General features: G+C 37.7%; 2 protein-coding genes across 3 annotated transcripts; both read right to left on the bottom strand.

The window, feature by feature from the left end:
- On the bottom strand, positions 1-7,401 carry rundc3ab (RUN domain containing 3Ab). Of its 2 annotated transcripts, none has more exons than XM_062442737.1 (11): positions 7,292-7,401; positions 3,434-3,549; positions 2,850-2,977; positions 2,616-2,701; positions 2,430-2,519; positions 2,244-2,324; positions 1,685-1,850; positions 1,191-1,348; positions 971-1,087; positions 237-349; positions 1-143 (listed from the first exon to the last, which is right to left on the bottom strand). In XM_062442737.1, the coding sequence occupies exons 1-11, from the start codon at positions 7,399-7,401 to the stop codon at positions 1-3; spliced, it is 1,308 nt and encodes a 435-aa protein (XP_062298721.1). The 2 variants fall into 2 exon arrangements, with proteins under 2 accessions (XP_062298721.1, XP_062298722.1); XM_062442738.1 differs by having other exon boundaries at positions 252-349.
- A 3,713-nt stretch (positions 7,402-11,114) lies between these two features.
- On the bottom strand, positions 11,115-21,192 carry pth3r (parathyroid hormone 3 receptor). Its single transcript, XM_062442697.1, has 13 exons — positions 21,106-21,192; positions 16,316-16,421; positions 15,065-15,175; positions 14,725-14,849; positions 14,296-14,390; positions 13,949-14,102; positions 13,536-13,689; positions 13,386-13,446; positions 13,228-13,294; positions 13,025-13,119; positions 12,616-12,757; positions 12,347-12,388; positions 11,115-12,261 (listed from the first exon to the last, which is right to left on the bottom strand). Exons 1-13 carry the CDS (start codon positions 21,169-21,171, stop codon positions 11,776-11,778), a joined length of 1,704 nt encoding a protein of 567 aa, XP_062298681.1. The 5' UTR covers positions 21,172-21,192; the 3' UTR covers positions 11,115-11,775.
- Between the last annotated feature and the right edge of the window lie 38 nt (positions 21,193-21,230).

Below are 21,230 nucleotides of genomic sequence, written 5' to 3'. Positions count from 1 at the left end.
CTAGCTGGGAGAGAGGGCAGGACTGTTCTCTGTGCTGATGTTGACCAGGCACTCGCTGGACTTGAGGCTTGCCAGAGACTTGCAGCTTGGAATGGAGGCCAAGGACCCACACAGGCCCATCATGGAGGGGGTGTAGTCCTTTCCTGGAGGGATGGCACACAAGGGAGAATTCAAATGTGTGTGTGTGTGTTTACGCAGTTATCATTTTACAAGAACACTGTGGTTAAATGTCTGACTTTCTAAAATGTCACCTGTGCACCAGGCTCCTCCATTCTGTTTCTCAGTCCTCTGGGAGTCTGAATCCAGGCTGATCTCCACTGACAGCAGCTCAGTGCTTGGGAAACTTCTCCTAAAGGTCAACAAAAGGACAACAATGGGTCAACGATACAGTCGAAGACAGGCAGGTCTGAAAATGTAGGATTTTTATTGGTTGTAGCAGAAGAAAAAACAAATCAAATTTGGCAAGTATCTATTATATCTAAGTATATATTCTTCTGTTGCTTTGTTATGCTGAACAAAGCAACAGATGAATGACCACTCAAATTATGGTATGATCTTTTTAAAATCATAATCATAATCAAATCTTAATCAAAATCAATTAATAAACAATTACATTTTGAAAAAGCTGTTATACAATATTGGATCAAAATTCAACTTAAATGATTCATTATAAAACTCAAAGTAAATTTTAAAACGTGAGGCTTTGAAATACAACTTTTTGATATTATATTTACTAATGTGACTGCATATCATATTCCACCTCACAGTTCATTTTTTTTCAGCTTTAAACAGCTTCATTTAAGAAAGCTCACTCTCATTTAAAGACGTGTAAAAAATGCCAAAGAATCCAACCCATAGAGGAGCAGAGGTAGCTCTAATTGGCCAGACTCCTGCAAACACACAGCATTATAATGTTTTTTTGTGTTGCATTTAAGCTCAGTTATGCCAGGAGACAGACACTCAGTCAAACCTGCGGAACAGCTTGACATCCTCGTTGTTGTATGGCTGGAGCGCCGGCCACTGGTTGACGAGGGGGATTGAAAGGTTTTTGGCCAAGTGGTTGGAGTCACATGGAATCAAGCTTGTCCTGACAAACATGAGCGTACATTATCAGAAACAAATGCAACGTCTTTGATGATAACAATCTGAAATCTGAAATCTGAGCACTGTCATCTGTTAATTGCACTCACAGTTGTTCCTGAAGCTCCAGGATTATGGCCTCCAGTTCCTTCTTTTCCTGTTGGCTCTGACTCTGTAGCTCCTCCAGCCGGACCTTTAGCCTCTTGTTCTCCGTCTCTGTGTTCTTCAGCTGGGACTCACGCAGACGCACAAGCTCCTCCAGGTAACCCTGACAACGCACATCCACACTAAATAAAAGGAAATATCCACTCTTGCACTCTCCTACTCATCGATAAAATTCAGGGTATAACAAAATTGGGTGTGCCCACTGACACAACCAGTGTTAGCTGACTCAGTTAAAGAAATCGTTTTGAAGTATTTGTTGTAACATGTTAATTTGTGAGCTTTAGAGGTGCTCTAAGGTAGATTGTGTCACCCTTGAAGCTTCATATTCAGCACACATCAAACTTCTCAAACTTGGCAAAAAAGTGAATAAGTCTATGTTCCCAAACGGTTCCTTAAGCAATACTGGTGTATGTTCAAACACAACAAGATGGCTGCACACCTTCTGAGCATTGACAATCTTGAACCTCTGCTCCATCTTGCGACACTTTGTACTCCAGCTCTCCTCATCAGTGACCAGCGGGATGTAGGGATGTTCAGGGACACTGTCATCACTTGTGCTGCTGTCAACACTCTGTCGATCGTCATCATCACTCAGATAATCATAGCTACAACAGAAGCAGTCGACAAATGTGCCAATATTTACTTTGCTTGTACAGTTTATAACACATATCAAACTGGACTGTAAAAGTTAGGTCTTTTTTGCAAATATGTTTGGAGACTGGACAATGAAATACTGACGGAACTGATACTGCTTAGTCATGTTTCCATTTCTATTAGAGCACAGTCTGTGTTTTCTAATCGCCTTCTTTCATGGGAAACTTTGACATGTGACAGTATGAAAAAGCAATAATTTCATAATTTTAAAAAATGTCATTACCAAGATGGAACCATTTCTTTTTCAAGAACATAAATGTTTAAAGACTTATAGGGTTGGCATATATATTGTTGGGTATTTTAAGGAAATATAATTTACTGTGACAAAGGTTTTGTATTAATACCTTTGTGTGAATTTCAAATATGGCGTGTAGTCAATCACGGCAGGTGTTTTACCATCCAAGGCTTCTCCCTTCAGACAGAAACTGTGGTAGACAAACCACACAGGAATAAGACAAAAAACTACAGAGACTCATCAACGATAAGATTGATGCATAAAAGGTCACCATATGAAGATCAAGACTACTCACCTGAAGTCTATGGCTCCGACACCTATGAGCATCCCTGTTAGCACTGTGGCTTCTTCTCTTAACATGACAGCTCCTTCTGCATAGAGCCTCCTGAAGCACAGACACAGGTACAGCCAGATGGGAACATGGTTCGAGCTAGGATTAGATTATACTACTGTACAAAACATGTGTGCTGAATCCTCTAACCTGGTTGTTCTACTGTCCCTCAGAGCAGTAGCTATGTATTCAGACAGCCTCTTCTCCATCAGGGCTACTCTAATCCAGGCTCGACCCTGAGAGGGTCATCAAAGATTAAAAAATCATGTCAAATAAAAAAATAATATAACATATAGTCCATTTTAGCAAAAATCACAAATTGTACATGTTTTATATTTTTGTTTTTTGATCTTCACCTCCACCATAATTGTTTGCAGGACTTGCCTTTGCTCGTGAAGTGCTGATGTTTTCCATGCTCTCGATGCTGCTGATGCAGCTGTTAGGAACTTTAGCACAGGCCAGACGGATGAAGTCCCAGAAACTCCTCTGGCCATCAAACCAGCTGCTGGAGCCTGGAAATACAATGTAACATTAATTGTCTTAATGCTGCAATAAAAACATATAACATGCCAGTATACTGCTATATGTTTTATATTTATAATGTTTATTGATTATATACATTTTATTACACAGACACAAGAAATTACATTACTTGAACCCATACAGCCAAACAGCATTTCAGCTTTAAGGGTCAAGTGTATTTTGTTTAAAAACTCAGTATATTATTTTTCATACACAATATAATATAAAGACGATATAATTGTCCTCTTAATGTGTATGTGTATTAGTGAAAGATAAACATTTTTTTGTGTGGAAACCTGTATTGTCTTCTAAAAACCCATTATCAGTAACAGCATTAAACATTTTCAATATTAAATTAAATTAATGTTCCAGTACTTATTTATTTATTTATTTTTGGTTAGGTGATATGCAGTCTATAACAGCCATTATCTTCATGGGCTCATTACCTTTAAAGCGGTGACTAAGGATGTGTTCAAGGATGGCTGCAAAATTGATGAACTCTTCCGATGAGTCATCGATAGGCTCGGCTGTGTATTTCTCTAATAGAGTCTTTACTGAAAACCTGTGTAAGAGAGAGATAGAGGGAGTTTGGTTGCCAGCTATGGTCATCATGGGATTAAACTAGTCACAGATTAAATGCACAATATGTAATTTTCTGCTGCTAGGGGTCTCTTAAGTAAAACAATAACAAAACACAAAGTTTGATGTAAATGTAAAGTAGCGTGGGATCATGGGAGTTGTTGTCTTCTGTGTTAAACAACCATCATTTTTTTGTCATTGCAGTCAGCTTCTCGTGGCTAGGATACCTTCAGTGTTCAACACACAGAGGTTTATCCACAGCGGTCTCCTCCTCCAAAACCAAATGGACCAAGTGAATAAAACTGGTCAAAACACTGAATAAAGCAGTTTCACATAAAAAAAACGTGTTTCTCCCACTCTGTTTGCTATACACAGGACATCTGGAGGGGCTATGAGCCAAGCTGCCGATAACCTTTGCTGAGCTTTATCCAGACATCTAATGACAAAAATCTTTCGTCCGGTTAAAATATATAGTTAAAAATTACCAAGATCTTTAAATTGTATCATAAAAATGTTTTTAAAAACTGGATAAAAAGTCAATTTATGACAGCTTCTGGTTGACAACCACAACATGTGTAAAGGGGACCAGACAGGCAACCCAATGAAACAGACCAAGACCTTGTTTTTAGGCATTTTAATGTGGAAAAGTTATATACTACACCTTTCATGTATAACTGCTTTGTTTCAGTTTACCGCAGGTAGACTAATCACAGATAAACTATTATTAATATTCATCAAATAATTATTTGGGATCTGATTAATAAACGCTGAAATAAATCTATGTAAGTATCTTTACAGTGTATTAATAGAAAAAAAATGAAACCTGTGAAATGTATTAGAGTGACGGTGGTCAAATAATGTATGTGTTCATCCCATTTGACTGAAGAGTTCTGCCACATTCACATCATACAATCCATTTGCTGCTGACTTTCATTTCCACACTTAAGCCTGATGTCACTCATTTACTGTGAGGAAGACGTTTATGGAGAGCTTTCAGGAAGCTCCAGCCGCTCACTTTCTTTTTACTGGAAATGTAAAATGTATGACTCTGCTCTGATGTAATACTTCACAATTGTAAGGATGTCTGTTTGTGATGCACTTTGCTGTAGCTTACCATGTGCTTTCTGACAAACATGAATATATTTAGCAAACACACTTAATCATGGCTGAAATATTTGATTAGAGCTGACACGATTAATTGATTAATCATTTAACTGAAAATTTGACATTAGCTGATAAATCATTTCAATCATTTTTTAAAGCAAGAGTGCAAAACATTAGGTGGATTTTGCCTCTTAAATGTGTTGATTTGATGTTTGTCTTTGCCATACGTACTGTAGCTATATGATGAATGTATATGATTTGGAAAAAACAAGCAATTTAAATATGCAACACTGGGCTTTGGGAAACCATAATAATGGGCATTTTCCAACAATTTAGAAAATAAATCAGCACATGAATCAATAATGGAAATACTATAACAGCTCTAGATCAGATCCAGGAAACTGAGTCATTCAGTCACCCTGGTATCCATGCTAACACTACAAGATTAGCTCAATTTTTTTGCAATGAGCATGTGCTAATATCCTTGCTATTGTTTCTGGAGAATTACAGTAGTTGGTGAAACTGTAGGAAAAAACATATTTAGAAAAAACGTATGGATATGTATTATCTAGAGTAACAATGTAACTGCATAATTCATTCAATAATTCGGGGTTAACTCCTGCCACAATAATAAACCCATGTGCCTTTGATGACTAAAATATACATATATTTTTTTCTCCAGGCCATATTATCATTCTCCTGAAATAACCACTCCTAAATATTTTCATGCACACTAAATAATTCAAACGTCTATTTTCAGCAAGAATACCTGCCAAATGCTATTTGTCCAGTGACCAGGAGATATGCTGTGGGGTGAAAGGGGCCATATGGGCTAAGTAAACCCTGCTAGACATGGTTTTTGCAGTGACTATAAGAAACAGTCATGTGCAAAGTCAGATATATCGACAACTTAATGGATGTTAGGTGGACAGAAATTACCTCAGATATAGATATTGGTCATGGTTGGCTGACTCTGAAATCACCAAGTTTGAGCCTCAGTGGCTACTTGTTAACTGCTTTTATTAGATGTGTTATTAGTAAGACACACTAATACACACACACTTTCAGTTTGCGTGTCCACAAAACAATGCTTATCCTAACACGAGCCAGTGAGGCAAGTGATTTCACTCCCCATTGTTCCAAACACAACAATGTCTCATTCAGCCAGGCCAGATACTGGATAATAATTGGCTGACTATCCTCCACATCAAAACAAGCACAATCCCCCATGTTTTCACTGTATTACACACAGCAGGACCGTGTCATGAACCAGATAAGCTTGTTGGTGGCTCAGTGGAGGTGCACTCTTGTCTAGTTCACCTGTCCAGCTGTCTGAATGTGTGTTTATTAAGTGTTCCTCCCCTTCAAATCTACATACAGTAAGATCAGTACATACTGTACCACTCAACATGTGACTGTGTGACGTGTGACATGTGCAGTCTGTGGACTCCAGTCACAAGACCCAGGCTTGAAATGGACCCACGAAATAGACTCAAGTTATTTGATGACTTTAGACTTTGACATTAACATCAGTGTCTTGAAGCACAAGCAGCATAGTGGCAGAGAAGACATGAAGACGGGGTTCACTATGGATTTTATGGATCAATCAGTACAGTCAATGCTTTTGACGTGCTTTTGGGTGAACAATTTAAACTTTAAGTCAGGATATAGTTTAGGCATCTAGTGTATATCTCTAGGAAGAGAGGGGATGGAGAGAAAAGAGACAGATTTCCTTATATCTGATATGCTAGTCAAGTTGCACTTCTGTTTTAAGTATAAATCTCAGTTCAACTGCAGTACAGTTTTTTTTGTTTTAGCCAAATATAAAATATCTTTTAATGTGATTTGGAAGTTTGGAAAGTAATTAGCATAAATGGTACAAGGCATTCACAACCCATGTTTGTTTAAATATGCTCCTACTAACTAAAACTGTGCATGTGTTTACATTTTGAAATGGGAGGCTCGAGATCTCCTCAGTAAGGTGGACACCAATTGACATCAAGGGCTTTAACCCCAGTTATAAAAACAGAAATCCATGTCTGCAGAATCCCTTTTATTATAGAGTTTGTGTATGTTTATATAGTATAACATTGATACGTGCATTCATGTATGTATAGCAAAAGGCATTTAAGTGAAAGCCTCTGTCCAACAAGCCACAAAGTCCCATCCGCACGTGACGTACAGGCCTTTTAATGCCTCCCTGCCCCGAGTCCCTGGGGTGCCAGCTAGTCCTTGCCCCAGGAAGGTTGTCGTCATAGCAACCACGCCATCAGCGGCGAGAAAATAAATGGCAGAGACAAAGATGACACGGCTAAACTCACACATAGGACAGACTGTCTGTGAGCAGTCGAATAGAGGTATTTTTTGGTTGTATTTGTAGTGAAAGGTGGTTTGTACATGTAGGCTTCTTGTCTGTGCAGGCCCACAGAGTTTATTATGACGATGACGTCAGCGTGGATGTTAAAATGTGCTTTATTTACATTTCCAGCATAATTTTGTTGTTATAATGACACACAAATTAACCAAACCCAACCTGACCACTTAAAATAAATCTCAGCGTCTGTAAGAGCTCAGACACTTTAAATACACAAACACAGCATCACCTCGAAAATTCAACCTACCTGCAAACAGTGATGAGGTTTTTTCTCTCCACCGCCACATTCCGGGCGGACGCCTTTTTCGAGACATCTCCCTGCATGGCCATCGCTGCCTGCACACAGCCGGGTTCCATCCAGGAGGAGGCAGCCCTGATATCAAAGGACCCCTCCCTGTCGGCCGCCGGCCCTACTCATGCACCTCTGGATGCCGGAGAGGAAACTGCCTGCCCTGCCTGCATCAGAGCCGCTGCTTCACCTGGAGCCCAATTCACCGGGACATACAGTGTATTTACTCTGTTTCTATTAGTACTGTTATACACTGAGGACTCAATTACATCTGCTCTCTCTCTCTCTCTCTCTCTCTCTCTCTCTCTCTCTCTCTCTCTCTCTCTCTCTCTCTCTCTCTCTCTATCTATCTATCTATCTATCTAACTCTCTCTCTTGCTCTCTCTCCGCCTCTTTTTTTGACTTCATCCTGACGTCACTGGACCATCTCGCATCATGCAGGCTGAACATGACGAATCACCTCAGTGACATGCAGCTTTACAGCATGACTTTAACATTTAACCAACCTGTAGGGGCTTTCATATTATGAAAAGTAAATTTATTTCTCATAGCTTCAATACACTGACATACATTTAGCCTAGTAACATAATATTCACTAATAGCTGTGGAATATATCAGATATTAAAACCTCATTGTAAACTCATTGTAAAATTGCTGTTCTGCCAGACATTATCTTATGAACATCCCAAAGTTTCCAAAGATAGGCTACTAAATATGTCTTTGAATTTTGGGGAAATGTGTATGAAATAAAGCACAAAAACATTGTCATTCGATAAAATTGTACAGCCATAAAACATCTATTTTGTCATTTATCTGCTTTATCTGTTATTTCATTTTATTTGTTTTAAGTCTAGCCTATTTTATTGGCTTTGTTACATTTTCACAATTTTATGCCTCAGATTGTTTTATAGTTTTGTTTGCTTTTTACTCACCTGTATAGCACTTTGAATTGCACTGACTAACCCATAAGAAAAGTGCTGTACCAGAATATTTCACTCAGTGTTAACTTCATACAGCTTCAATAAAGAGTTGGAACAAACTGATATAAAAAGCACCTTCAGACATTGTGGAGTAAGATGACTTTTTAAACCGTAACGTTTCTAAAGGGGGAAATAAAGGGGATTGTGTGTGTTAATGAGTCATTTTGCAGAATATATCTACACCTGTTATTTTTTAGCAAAAGGTAAATATTTATGAAAATATACAACATTTACCCCATGCTATATATTTTTTGCATATATCTGAAAGTAAGTAATTACATAATCTGCCTTGTATTGTAAAAGTTGCTGTGACCGTTCATATATTCCACTATTTTTTAATTTTTCACAAACAAGACACCTATAATATAGGAACTTTGTGTGTATCTATCCATTAAAGACCTTTTTGTACATATACTGTATGTTGTGTAGAAACATAATTTCTTGTTCAATAAATGTTTGCTGTGTTTCTACATCATCTTGGTTTAGTATAAGGATGATATCATCATCAATGGCAGCAGCAGCACAGTCATCATGCTGGATCATTTCCTTCTTCTGTAGTTTCCGATCAGCGTCCTCTCCACTCGCCTCCCTTTCCACTGTTTCCTCCTCCTGCTGTTAGAAGAGATATTCATGTTTCTGAAGCCTGAAGCAAACCCACGAGAGCGTCACTAAAAAAAGCTCATGGAGACACTTTGGCAACCACAAAGTCACTAACCTTTTCCTCTCTAATGAGCTGACAGCTGGTGGCCACCATACATTGTTGGGTGGGGGTTGTGGCTTTTTTGTCCTGCTGGAGGAGCAATCACTCATGCATATCTGCATCTGGTGCTCCATATGTTTAGATGCTTCATATTCCTGTATTGACAACATAATAACAACTCACCTCCTTCAGTATCACACTATTGTGTTTTAAGTATCGTGTAAACCCCCCCCCCCCCAAAAAAAAAAAAAAAAAAAAAGCAAAAAAACAAATCATGGCAGATTATGTTTCAAAATGTTCTATTGTGCTCTAATTATTTTCATTTCTAACTCTGACTACACATGTATTACAAATGTGTTATCCATCTTTCCCCGGGCTCTTGAAACTCAAAAACAATACACTCACTCTCTTGCTTGTTAATTGGTTCCATTTCGTTTGACTTTGTGTGTGGACAACTAACATTTTTACTTGCTGTGTTCTGAATTTTTGCAGCAGGAGCTTTATCTACTTTCCTGCCTTAATTATTTGAGCAATAAACATGTTCACATTGCTTTACAGAGCTCCATGTTGAAAACCAACAGTTTCAGTTTTCACTGGATTGTGCAGTAAAAATATTTTCACATGTGGTATTTTCCAGTGGTAATATACAAAGTGTCAAAATGTCATTTTGGACCTTGAATCTTGCCCTCCTGGTTTTTATCTTTCAATACTTTTGTTGTCTAACATATCACTCAGTGTCAGTCCACTCAGTACTTAAAATAACAGTCAGGCGCTCAAATGAATATTAAAACAGGTTTTTCTTGCTGTAATCATTTCTTCTGTTCAAACTAATCATTTAAAGATCCTTTTGTCAAATCAAGTGGATATCTTTGAAATCTGCAGCCTTTTCAGTACAAATTTCCAACTTTTATTATTCTTCCACTGCAGCTCAACAAGGAAACACTGTCCAGGGAAACACAAAGAGAGATTTTTTTTATGATAAACTCTTTAATGTACACAATAAATAAAATGATGAAACCGTTTAAAAGCGATACAACAGATTTAAAGTAAAATAAATACAAACTGAGAAAACAGATAAAAGATAATACATAAGAGAGAATAACATTTAAAACATGAATATAAAATATATGATTAAATAAAATAGATCATATTAATAAAACCTTATTATCAAAAGCCAGGCTAAACAAGTGTATTTACATTTATAGATATAAACACTTTCTATAGCTTTAGATAGACTTTTGAGCATTTTTTTTCACAAAACAGGGACTGTTTGTGGATTTTGTCCCCCATCACTTCCCATATAAACTTGTTAATATTCTAATGGTCAGTACGAACAGGGAGATGAGTACAGTGAACAAAACATGTTTGTATTGGCATTTGTTTTAAGACAGACTTGAAAAAATATGAACCTTTAAAATAATAATTATTCAAACTCTTAATGCATATTCCCAAAACATTTATTAAATTATCAGAATAATTTTACACTGTACATATACATGCATAAACACAGAAGAACAGTTTCTATTTCTGGACACTTAAATCGCTTTAAAATATTTAATATATTATATATATTATTATATTTCCTCTCTGTTTATCTTGTGAATACTGTTGGTTTGTGCTGCAGGTTTGCCACTTATGCTTGAGGTCTGCAAACAGCTCAGGTGCCTCTTGCTCCAGGCTGAAGCCTGAGGAGAGTGTGTGAAATTCTGGACAGTGTTGTGAGGGCATTTAGGGCAGAGGTTGCACAGAGAAAGGCATGGGGTTTGGCCTGCCGGAGGCAAAAGGTTTTTGAATCAGCCTTCAGGGTCCTGTCAAATTGATATATAGGGCTGAGAAGACAACGGACAACAACAAAGGTGCAGAGGGAGACGTTGCCTGTCTAGACATACTGTCCGGACATGAGTGACTGTTAAAAATTATGACATTTTGAAAATGAACTTGGTCACTGGAGTAGGTCTGGCTCAGAGGACTAGAAAGATGTGAAATCACAAAAACACACACACACACACACACACACACACACACACACACACACACACACACACACACACACACACACACACACACACACACACACACACACACACACACACATCACACACACACACACACAAAATCTCACAGCTTAAACATCCAGGACCTTTTTTTCTTAAATCTCTGCAGCATTGTTTCTTCACAGATTATTTAGCTTCTTTTATTTGTTCACATTTATTTCACATTGTTTGAAAGTATGTACAGTTTAGATACCGACACATTAGAGCAAAAATGTAACAGATCCACAAGCAATCCAGAAAAATGTCTCTATAACTTCAGAGATTTGAATATATTGTACAACATAAGCAATTATAGTCTATGTGTTATGAAGGACAAAGCATGCATTCCTAATTTGGTACATCATAATGAGCAAAGGTCTTCACTGTTCATTTTTGTGTTTGTATTCCCTTGTAGTTTATGAAGCTGAAATTTGATCCTATCCATTGAAAACAGATTTCCATTTTTTCGGAGCACTGAAAAGATTTCTCCTCTACGTTGGCTTAAAAGTTGAGATTGAAAGTTCATCTTGAACTTGGAGGAAGTTGACAAAGCAATTTCAACACAAGTAAATCCTTGAAATGTCTTCTTTAGTACATTGTCATGTCTGTGTTTGCAAATGCAACTTTGAGGTTTCTACACTCTTGGATCTCTCCAGTCAGTTGAAGACAAAATAATTCATCCCTGTTCTCTGTCTTGGTCTGCATGAGTCCAACATTTATCAAAAACATTCACAAGATGGTCTCCAGTTCTTTCAGGGACAAGGAACTGTCTGGATCTTCTGTTCTTTGGGTTTGGGCGGGAGATCCACAACTTTTGGAGTCATGACTTCCCTTACTGGCTCTAGCATGCCTTGCAAAAACTCCAGACTCCGTCCCCCCTGCCCTCCGCACTGCAAGCTCCTGTTGGGGGCAGGATGCCTCAGTATCATTGGGAACGTATCCGGGCAGACTGCTTTGTGGGTGGAGAGAAGAGTGACGTGGTGGCCTGACACCCGACCCTCCACCAGCAGCACCACCTGAGCCCATGACTCCTCCAGTGAGAGAAAGAGCCCGAGGATTGGTAGCGGACAAGCTGACACTGTGGGTGGTGGTGTGTGACATCATGCCGCCATAGTAACAGCTGCCTCCACCACCACTGCTGGTCATCCTGGCTTTCTGTTTGAGGTCCAGCGTTAGACTCCGTCTTAACCATGCCTTCTTAACCTCTGCCTGCACCTGAACAGGAAGATGGAGAGAAAAAGAAAGCTTTATTTGTCTTTTTTTCTATCAGATGACAAAAATCTGAGTAAAACGGTGTTACCTCTCCATTGTAGAAGCAGTAGATGAATGCCACAAAAAAGCCCTGAAATGAGGAAATGGAGAATTTGAATTCTATCTATCTATCTATCTATCTATCTATCTATCTATCTATCTATCTATCTATCTATCTATCTATCTATCTATCTATCTATCTATCTATCTATCTATCTATCTATCTATCTATCTATCTATCTATCTATCTATCTATCTATCTATCTATCTATGTATCTATCTATCCAGTCAGTGCACATAAATATGTTTGCGACTGACCTGGGATGAGTTGAAGAACATCTCGTAATGCATTTGCACCTGCCACAGCAACCCAGTGACCTCAGTGTAAGGAAGAGCCATGAACACCATGTAGTGGACTCCAAATAAGGGCATGAGGACTAATGTGGACTTGAGCAGCTTCCTGCAAATAAAGAGTAAAGTGAGGCATTTATTAACAATCATGTAGGGATTTATAGTTTCTAAAAACTCTCTTGTCAATGTGTGGAGGCCTGATACTTGGTTGAAATCAAAGTTACAATTAGAATAGAAGAGAATAGAATAGCTTTATTGTCATTGCACACAAGATACAATGAAATAAGGATAGCTTTCACATTCACATAAACACACATACATTTTACACACATCCATACAATAAGTCTAACAGCTAAACATAGCATTGAGCAGTTACCGGTACTGCTGCCGAGGGTCCAGTTTACCAGTGTTTGTTTCCCACAGTTTGGAAGCCAGCACTCGTATTATGTTAACAAAGAGGAGGAAATTCACCTGCAGTGACAGAGACTTACTGTAAAGCCTTGTGATAGGATTTAAATGTAATAATTCTTATCTATTAATGTATTAATTCATATTTGAATGTAAATGTCTTTTCCTTACAACAATGGCTGCTAGAATAGGAACTTGATAGATCCATTTCAGGTTTCCTGCACTGATGTCCCAACATCTGAAAACAAAGACATGTGGAACAACTTAAGTGAGGATTTGTACCATATTTATAGAAAGTACTGGGCACATTATCTCATCACATGACTCACTGTGTGTCCGCCAGTGATGCTCGTGCACTGACCCAGATGGACACAAACACAGCTGGAACTCCTAAAACAAGCAGAGAGAGAACAAAAAATGGAAATTGGCAGTTTTTTAAAATTACCTGTTAGTGCTTATTTGAGATCACAAATGCTTACCCCACCCGATGATGGTGAGGGCCCATAGGTAGTTTTTGTCAGAGAGGAAGGCCATGAAGATGAGGCTGTGCAGGTACAACCCCTCCACCAGGATCCAGTAATGATTGGTTGCCAGGAAATACAGGAAGAGTGTGACAGCAACCTTACAGCCAACCTGAAGACAAAAAGGTAAAGGACAAAATGCAATAAAATCTTATATCAAAATAGCTGGAATTTATTTATTTTTTCTTAAAACACATCATATTTTTTTTTTTTTATTTTATAATATGTAAGAAAAAGAACATTTATTGCATCTTAATGTGGACCATTACTCTGCTAACAGTTACATAGCAAGCTTTCTTCATGACTAATCAGTAGCAAATCATGTAAAAACCAAATGAACAAATGATAATGAATATAACATTATAGTTTACCATATGCTGCCTCGGTCCAGGGAGCTCGGATTCAGCCTTACTCTCACCAGAAACAGAGTAGAGCACAGCATCCTTCACAAAAATGCTGACTGCCCGACAGATGAAGGAGGTGAAGAGGTGGATGTGGATGTAGTTGCGTGTACAGTGAAGACGCCTGGAAGGTGCGTGTGTAAGAGATAAAAAAATAAAAAGGTTATTTGTTCATATCTGAATGCAAGTCAAGTATGGCATACTTCTTGAATTGCTTGTTTGAGGGGAATATGAATGAATAATAATCTCCTCTTATAAAGGTATATTGTGAGGCTGAATGAGAGTGTGCTTCACAGTTCTAGTTTTCTGATTCTTACTTGAAATAGCAGAGGATGGAGATTGCCACAAGCAGTGATGCCAGAGAAATGGAGTAGCCAACTGTGTACATGAGATGCAGTCTTTCAAAAACCTTCTGAAACAAAACATACTTTGAGTGGACATGCATGTATGCAGGTAAAATGCAGATGTAAACTGTAAACTGTAAACTATCAGAAAAATGACAGATCTGCAAATGAGCACTTATTCTAATAGCTCAATACTTTTCTGAACATACAGCACCAGTCAAAAGTTTGAACACACGTTCTCATTCGAGTGAATGAAGAATTTCCACCAGCCTTTGAGGAAACACAGACGTGGGGAAAAAAGGCGTCTACACACCGCATTTTGAATCTTTTCCCGTTTTTGGGCACCACACTTGTGCCAGTAAACACATTCAACCAACCACCACATCAAACAGATCTACGCACCTCCTCTTGGCTCCTGTGGTTGGAGGTCAAGTAGGTGGTACACTCAGTATAGTTAGCCCAGGTGCGGTTGATAATGGGCACCTGCTCCCAGTTTCCTGACGCATCACATTGGCGGTAGGCTCGGCCTGAGCCACAAAAGTGCAACACATAGTGACAATGTGAGCAGGACAGTCTGTGATACAATAAAAATGTCAGAACTGTATTGAAAGCAGATAGAGATTTTTTTAAACTAACATACAGTTTTTTTCCTGTGTTGTTTTGACTCCAACAAAGCTTCCATAAACCCCTCCATGTCAGAGACTAAATTTAGACCATGTAAACTTCTCTTGAGCCCTCCTACCTCTGTGGTTGAAGTCATAGATGTACTCAGGACACAGAACTGGGACCAGTTGACCCGCTCTGCTCCGTGGCCAGCAGATGATCCCATCCCACTCTGGGATACAGTCACCATCTTCACATAGAACAGGAAATAAATGTTAGTCGGTTCACATGAAGTGGTGGTAAAGTCTGAAGCACGGGGTCCCAATCTGTCAGGGGGGTTTTAAACAAGTGCTGACTTTAGACAGTAAAGTATTCCCTACTGGATAGTCAAATGTGGGAATGTGCTAAACAGATAATGATATTGTGCATGTACTGATAAAAAGACAGATCGGATATTTATTTCTATTAGATTTTTGTTTATTTCCCTCTAATACAGCTGCGCTGTAAGCAACCTTAACGCTACATTAAAATGAGTAAAGCAATACAATATGTTTGAATAGTTTTGCTTTAGAAAATGAAACATGTTCTTTAAACATTTCCTTTCATGGTTGTCTATTTTGTAAAATATGCTGTGATTTTTGTAAAATATGGAGAGGAGTATCAGAACATAAGCCTGTAGAACTCTTACTGCGTTCATCCTCCTCATCTGACCTCTCTGACCAGGCCTCTATCTTAATTCACAAATTGAAGCAACTTATCTGGAGAGGCTGTCATCAGCTTCTGCGTCACAGACTGAATGAAAGATGCCCCCCTATTGTTTACACCTACAGTACATTCAACTCAGTAATCACAGAGATACGGGTCAGCAGGATATTGGATGGGTGTTATATTGTATCTGATTCTTAATATATCATTGATGTAATACATACTTGATTATATATATTGTACTTCTTGACCTCTGTGTTTTTCTATACTCACACTGGGCATATCTAGCAAAAGACTTTACTTCACTTAGCCTTTCAAAACAGTCAGCATACTCAACATAGTTTCAATGTAAACTTTTTACTTGCAGCAAAGGTTAAAATGAGATTTTATAGATTGTGTGCCATATGTTATTAAAATTGTACTGAACTCTAATGAATAACCCATGATGGAACTTTCAAAACTATCTATTGTAAACTGTTCACAAACAGTTTATCTTTGCACTTTTATAGGTTTAGCTCAGATAATAATCAGAATTAACAGATTTAAAATATGACCAGGAGGTTCCCACACAGCTGCGTTCTAACATATGTAGAGATCAAACCTGCAGCCTTTTAATACAACTAAGCAAGAAAATGTATTATCTATGATAAATGGCATCATCAATCATCAATAATAGCACACAAACCTTTAACAGGGGCCATTTGTGCCTGGATGCTTCTTTCACACTTGGCGTGAGCACCAATCAGGACGTAGATCTGCTCATCTCGTGTGATGACATCATCAGAGTCTATCTGTAAATGGTGGGTAAGATGGTGGGAGACAGATTGATATCACATTGTTAATGTAAACATATATTAGATGTTATATAGAGTTACACATAATTCAAATGAATAACTAATGGCTTAAAACAGTATAAATTGTGATTCTTTTGCTAAATATGATGTTGAATAGAAATGCAGGATGTTTCCTGCAGCATCATGTATACATGTATTTACAATCAGCTGTTTTAATGACTTGGTAAATGCTCCATTTAAAAACATTCAAATCTCACACATATTCACAAGTGCAAACAAGCAAGGACTATTTGAATAGCTTGTAATCTTTTTCTTAAATAAATTAGTCTTGTTATTTATTTATCTAACTTTTATCGAACATTTTTGTAAAATATGTGTTGGAAAGTGTAAATTAAGATTGTTTTTTTGGTTTAAAATTGTTGGATTTAAAGTCCTCCATTCAAAAATATTTTTGGCTCGTGGTTCTTTCAGTCAGATGTTGGAGCTTCGCTGTGCAGAATGATGTAGGTGCAGAGTTTGACACTAGAAGACTGTTTTCACATTTGTCTGCTGAAGTGGAAAAGTTTCTCTCTGCTCATTTTAAAGGGTGTACCTGCAAGCATAATTAGTGACATTACAACTATTTGGGAGTCAGTCCCGGTCCAGTATGAAACTTAAACAGGTGTGGTGTGGAAACATATATCATCCAGCACAAATACACACTGGGAATGGACTTTTTTATAACATTTCACCTTTCAGACATAGGACACATCTTGTGTCCAGAAGTTCAACTTATATTTGCATTTTCATTCATTTTTTTGGAGAAGAGTATTTAACCATGTCAGTAAAGTTTTGTGTAAAAACCATACCAGACACATATTATTATTTAAAGCAGAATATTTTATATGTTCAAGGATGTCACAAGGAACTCTCAAAATATCACAATCAGCTTTAAAAAACAAAAACAAAAAAAAAAACAGTGTACGCAATGTAGAATGTAAACGTCTCCTCAAGACATTCCCAGAAACATTGGCTATCATGACCCCAGTATTCCCTCTTGCATATTTTAAATTGGTTTCAAGCATCTGCAGGTGTCAGAATAGACTGCTTGGTGTTTTATCCGAGCTACAAGAACAACTATCAGCTACTATCATTGCATTTGTTGGTCTTTAACTGAACTTAAACAAAAGATCTCCTGATAAAAGCCTCTCTGAAGTCTCTTTCCAACTGGGGTGATCTATCAGCTGCAAACACTCCCAGGGATTTGATGTGCTCTCTCCAGGTGTTGTGAAATAGTTGTGTGAGTGTGCGGTATGTGATGATCCCCCGCCAACCCCCTTTTTTCCCCCGTGCTGGCCACATGGGGGCCCTTGTCCTCGGGACCTCGGCCATGCGGGTGAGAGCTAGCCTACACAAGCAGCTTTGTGTTCACTGGTACATTTCACAACAGAGCTGCAAAACTAGCAGCAAGTCAACTAGAGCCCTCACAGGAGGATAGTTTGCCAGAGAGAGGAGAACACTGGGATTAAACAGAAAGGTACAAAGAAAGGGAGGGAAACAAACAACAGAGTAAAAGTTCAGTCCAGGATAGAAAAGAAACCTAGAGGGATGAGTTGCTTCTGTAACTTCAGCTTTGTCCAAAAGCTTGTGTATCTCAATTTTATGCTGCTCTATACTTCAATTTATTTGACAGCTGTGGTTAGTAAAGTTTCAGATTAATTTTATTAATTAATTTTATATAAAATAACACATGATAAGATTATAAGAACAACGTATTGTTAAAGATTCAACCGGCAGTTCCAAACATTTTTGGCCTGTTGGATCCCCTTGTCAATTTTCAGATGTCTGAGTTGTTTGCAGGTCTGCTAAAGAGAGATTTTGCCACTAAACTTCTCAGACAGTTTCATTTAACCCTTATATACAGTTCAGGTCAAACTTGACCCGTTTTTGCATTTTATAGCAGTTGAAACATGGCTAAAACCGACCTCATAGCTGAAAATCTTTTCAAAGTGAACGAGAATATACAAAAATAGAAATATTTTCATTTTGTGCAACTTTTACACATTTCTTCACATACCATAGAGGGTTCAGTTTGATTTGTATTTATAAAAAATAGCCATACAAAAATATCTGTGTTCAATAAAACTCTGAACTCTGAACTGAAATCACTGTGGCTGTTATGTTCTCCTGTTTTAAGTAACATTCATAATACTGTGTGATTATGAATGTTTTTCTTTGTAAACAAATAGTGTAAAGCCTTAAGAGAATACACTCTAACTGCTTACTGAAGCTTCATGACTCACCTGTTTATGAATGACTGGTGAGATATTAATGAATGAAAAATAGATTTACAGTACAGAGACTAATAAGGTGATTCTGTGAAGAATCACAGTATGAACAGTAAGTAAGGGTTAAATAGGTTTTTGAGGTCAAAAGAGGTAAAACTGTCCAATGTTTCACAAAAACAAGCAAAGTGCACTTTTGATACGTTCGGTACATTTTGCTGATAATACCTCTCTACTTTTTAAGATTGAGTTTTAAATTGAGTACTTTTTGTGGAATCAGTAATTTTACTAAACTTAAGTAAAGTGCACTTAAAGGATCCAAGTACTTCTTCCACAGCTGTCTTCCCCACAAGTGAAAAGAAAGCTCCCTCTTGTTCAACAGACTGAAACCCAACAGGAACAATTCATGACGATGGATGTGTGATAACTAACATTCTTGGCAGAAGTCATTAAAATAAACTGCCAATGGGGTGAACAGTGTTTCCAATATTGTAGCAGTCAGAATGCTGAATGGCTATCATTTCCTACAGTGATTTATTTTGGGAGGGAACTCTCAGCCAAAGTCAATACAGACATATTGAGCAGCTCAAACCACTTGTTGTTGCTGTATAGTGGACTGTGGACACACTCTGGCTGTGCTGACAATGCTTAGGGTGGGTATATGTGTGTTCCTGGGTCTTTGTCCACAATCCGGTTATTGATTACCACAATTAGACAGTCAAATATTAAACTAAGTCTTCAATAAAAACACCACTGTCCTCAAAAATTAATAAGGTTATCAACACACAGCATAATTCAATACACGCATGTCAATATGGAGAAGTAATTTAGTTTTCTTTGTACAAGAAGGTTTTTTGCTGACGGACAGGGAGTGGTAGCAAAACAATTAGTCTTAGAAATCTCCTCGCCTTTGTGTCATAATTGAATTTGCTCTTTCAGGCCTCTGCTCCATGCAGAGTGATTTTCAGGCTGACTGAGCACTAGGTTGTAAGTCTGCCGAGGGCCGACACTTGGGATCAATCAACAAAGATGTAGAGATGGGGCTCAGAGGAGAAATGCTGGTCAGTGAGGATTGCAGGAGAGCCATGCTTCAGTGGGTGAAAGGTTACTGGGGTCAGCACTGATGGGGGTCTGTGAGGTGAGGCAGACTGCAGGTGATTCTATTTTATTGTGTAGATTGGTTTGTTTTGACTGCAGCTTTTGTGTTTGTGTAGTGAACAATCACCCACATGCAAGAAATAAACGACAGGCCTGTAAGATTTTTTTAAATTGGGTCTCCTTACATGTTTTCTGAATGTCATCCTCACATTTCCAAGATTATAATTCTGATTGAAATTCATATACAGTATTTAATTCTAATTACTAATTATTTCAAGCCTCTATTCACTCACAAATGTTGTTGTCTGTCTCAATCAGGGAGATTTCTGATGTCTATCTGAACATCTTTACCCCATTTGTGTAGCCTTTGTACAATTTAGAAGTAACATACCAATGTTGACATGAGGTTTTACAGTCAGATTTGAGAAATGTTTTATTATTTATATGTGTTTGGGGAATAAGTAGTTATCAGTTAGTTATTTAGTTGCTGTAGCGGTTTTGTTACAATATCAGATATCACAACTGTGATGACCTAATGCATCCACTGGGATTTTAATAAGATCTAGACCGATCTTCATATGGTTTTAAAAATGCATCTGATCTGATTTTTTGTTTAACATTTGGAAGTGAACTACACAATAGAAATGTATACTCAAAATTAAAATTCAACACAGGAGCACTTGTAAAAAGGTTGGTCAACGTCACCACCTTTGTTAAGAACATAGGAACATTACAAAGACCATCAATGGTTCTTATCTCTGGTGAATGCCTGGCATATTTCCTGAAGCACGAGATAAATCTTTGTCTGAAATTCAATGACGATCAAAGAAAGTCACAGATGCATGAAACTTTCCATATCTGGCCCAGATGCAGCGGTACGGGAGTGTCATTTCTGACTCAGTGTCAGGGGCAAAGTGTTAAATTTTCTGTTACCGTGTGAAACGTTTAAATTTAGAAACAAAGCTTAGAGTAGAAATCTCAATCCTCCTAGTTTCATTGTTCCATTAGCAAATAACATGTTCACTAATCAGAACAAACACAGGTAGATTATTTTTTATTCCAGTCAAATATAATAAATATGTGCAAAAAAGATCCAGTAGAATTTAAGAACTTACACAAATTATAAAAAGAGATACATGTCTATTATTTTTCAGAAATTTGCTTAAAATATGATTATTTTAAAACAATAAAAAGTCTGCTGACAAAATGTAGTTGATTATGTACTATTATTACAAAATAATAGTTACGTAACCAATCCAATCAATAAATAATCAATATCTGAATCACACAAATAACTAGGATATATAGAATACACTTACCAATGCAATCACCGTAATTACACTGTGAAAAAGAGCCAAGGCGCCAATTCCCTGAGCAGACAACATGACGTCTTTTCAAGAGTCAACTCAAACTTTACGTTAAATTGACAAACAACCGTCCACAC

Source organism: Scomber scombrus, chromosome 21 (genome assembly GCF_963691925.1).
Source record: "Scomber scombrus chromosome 21, fScoSco1.1, whole genome shotgun sequence".
Lineage (NCBI taxonomy): Eukaryota > Metazoa > Chordata > Actinopteri > Scombriformes > Scombridae > Scomber > Scomber scombrus.
This window is presented reverse-complemented; position numbering and strand designations above follow the sequence as displayed.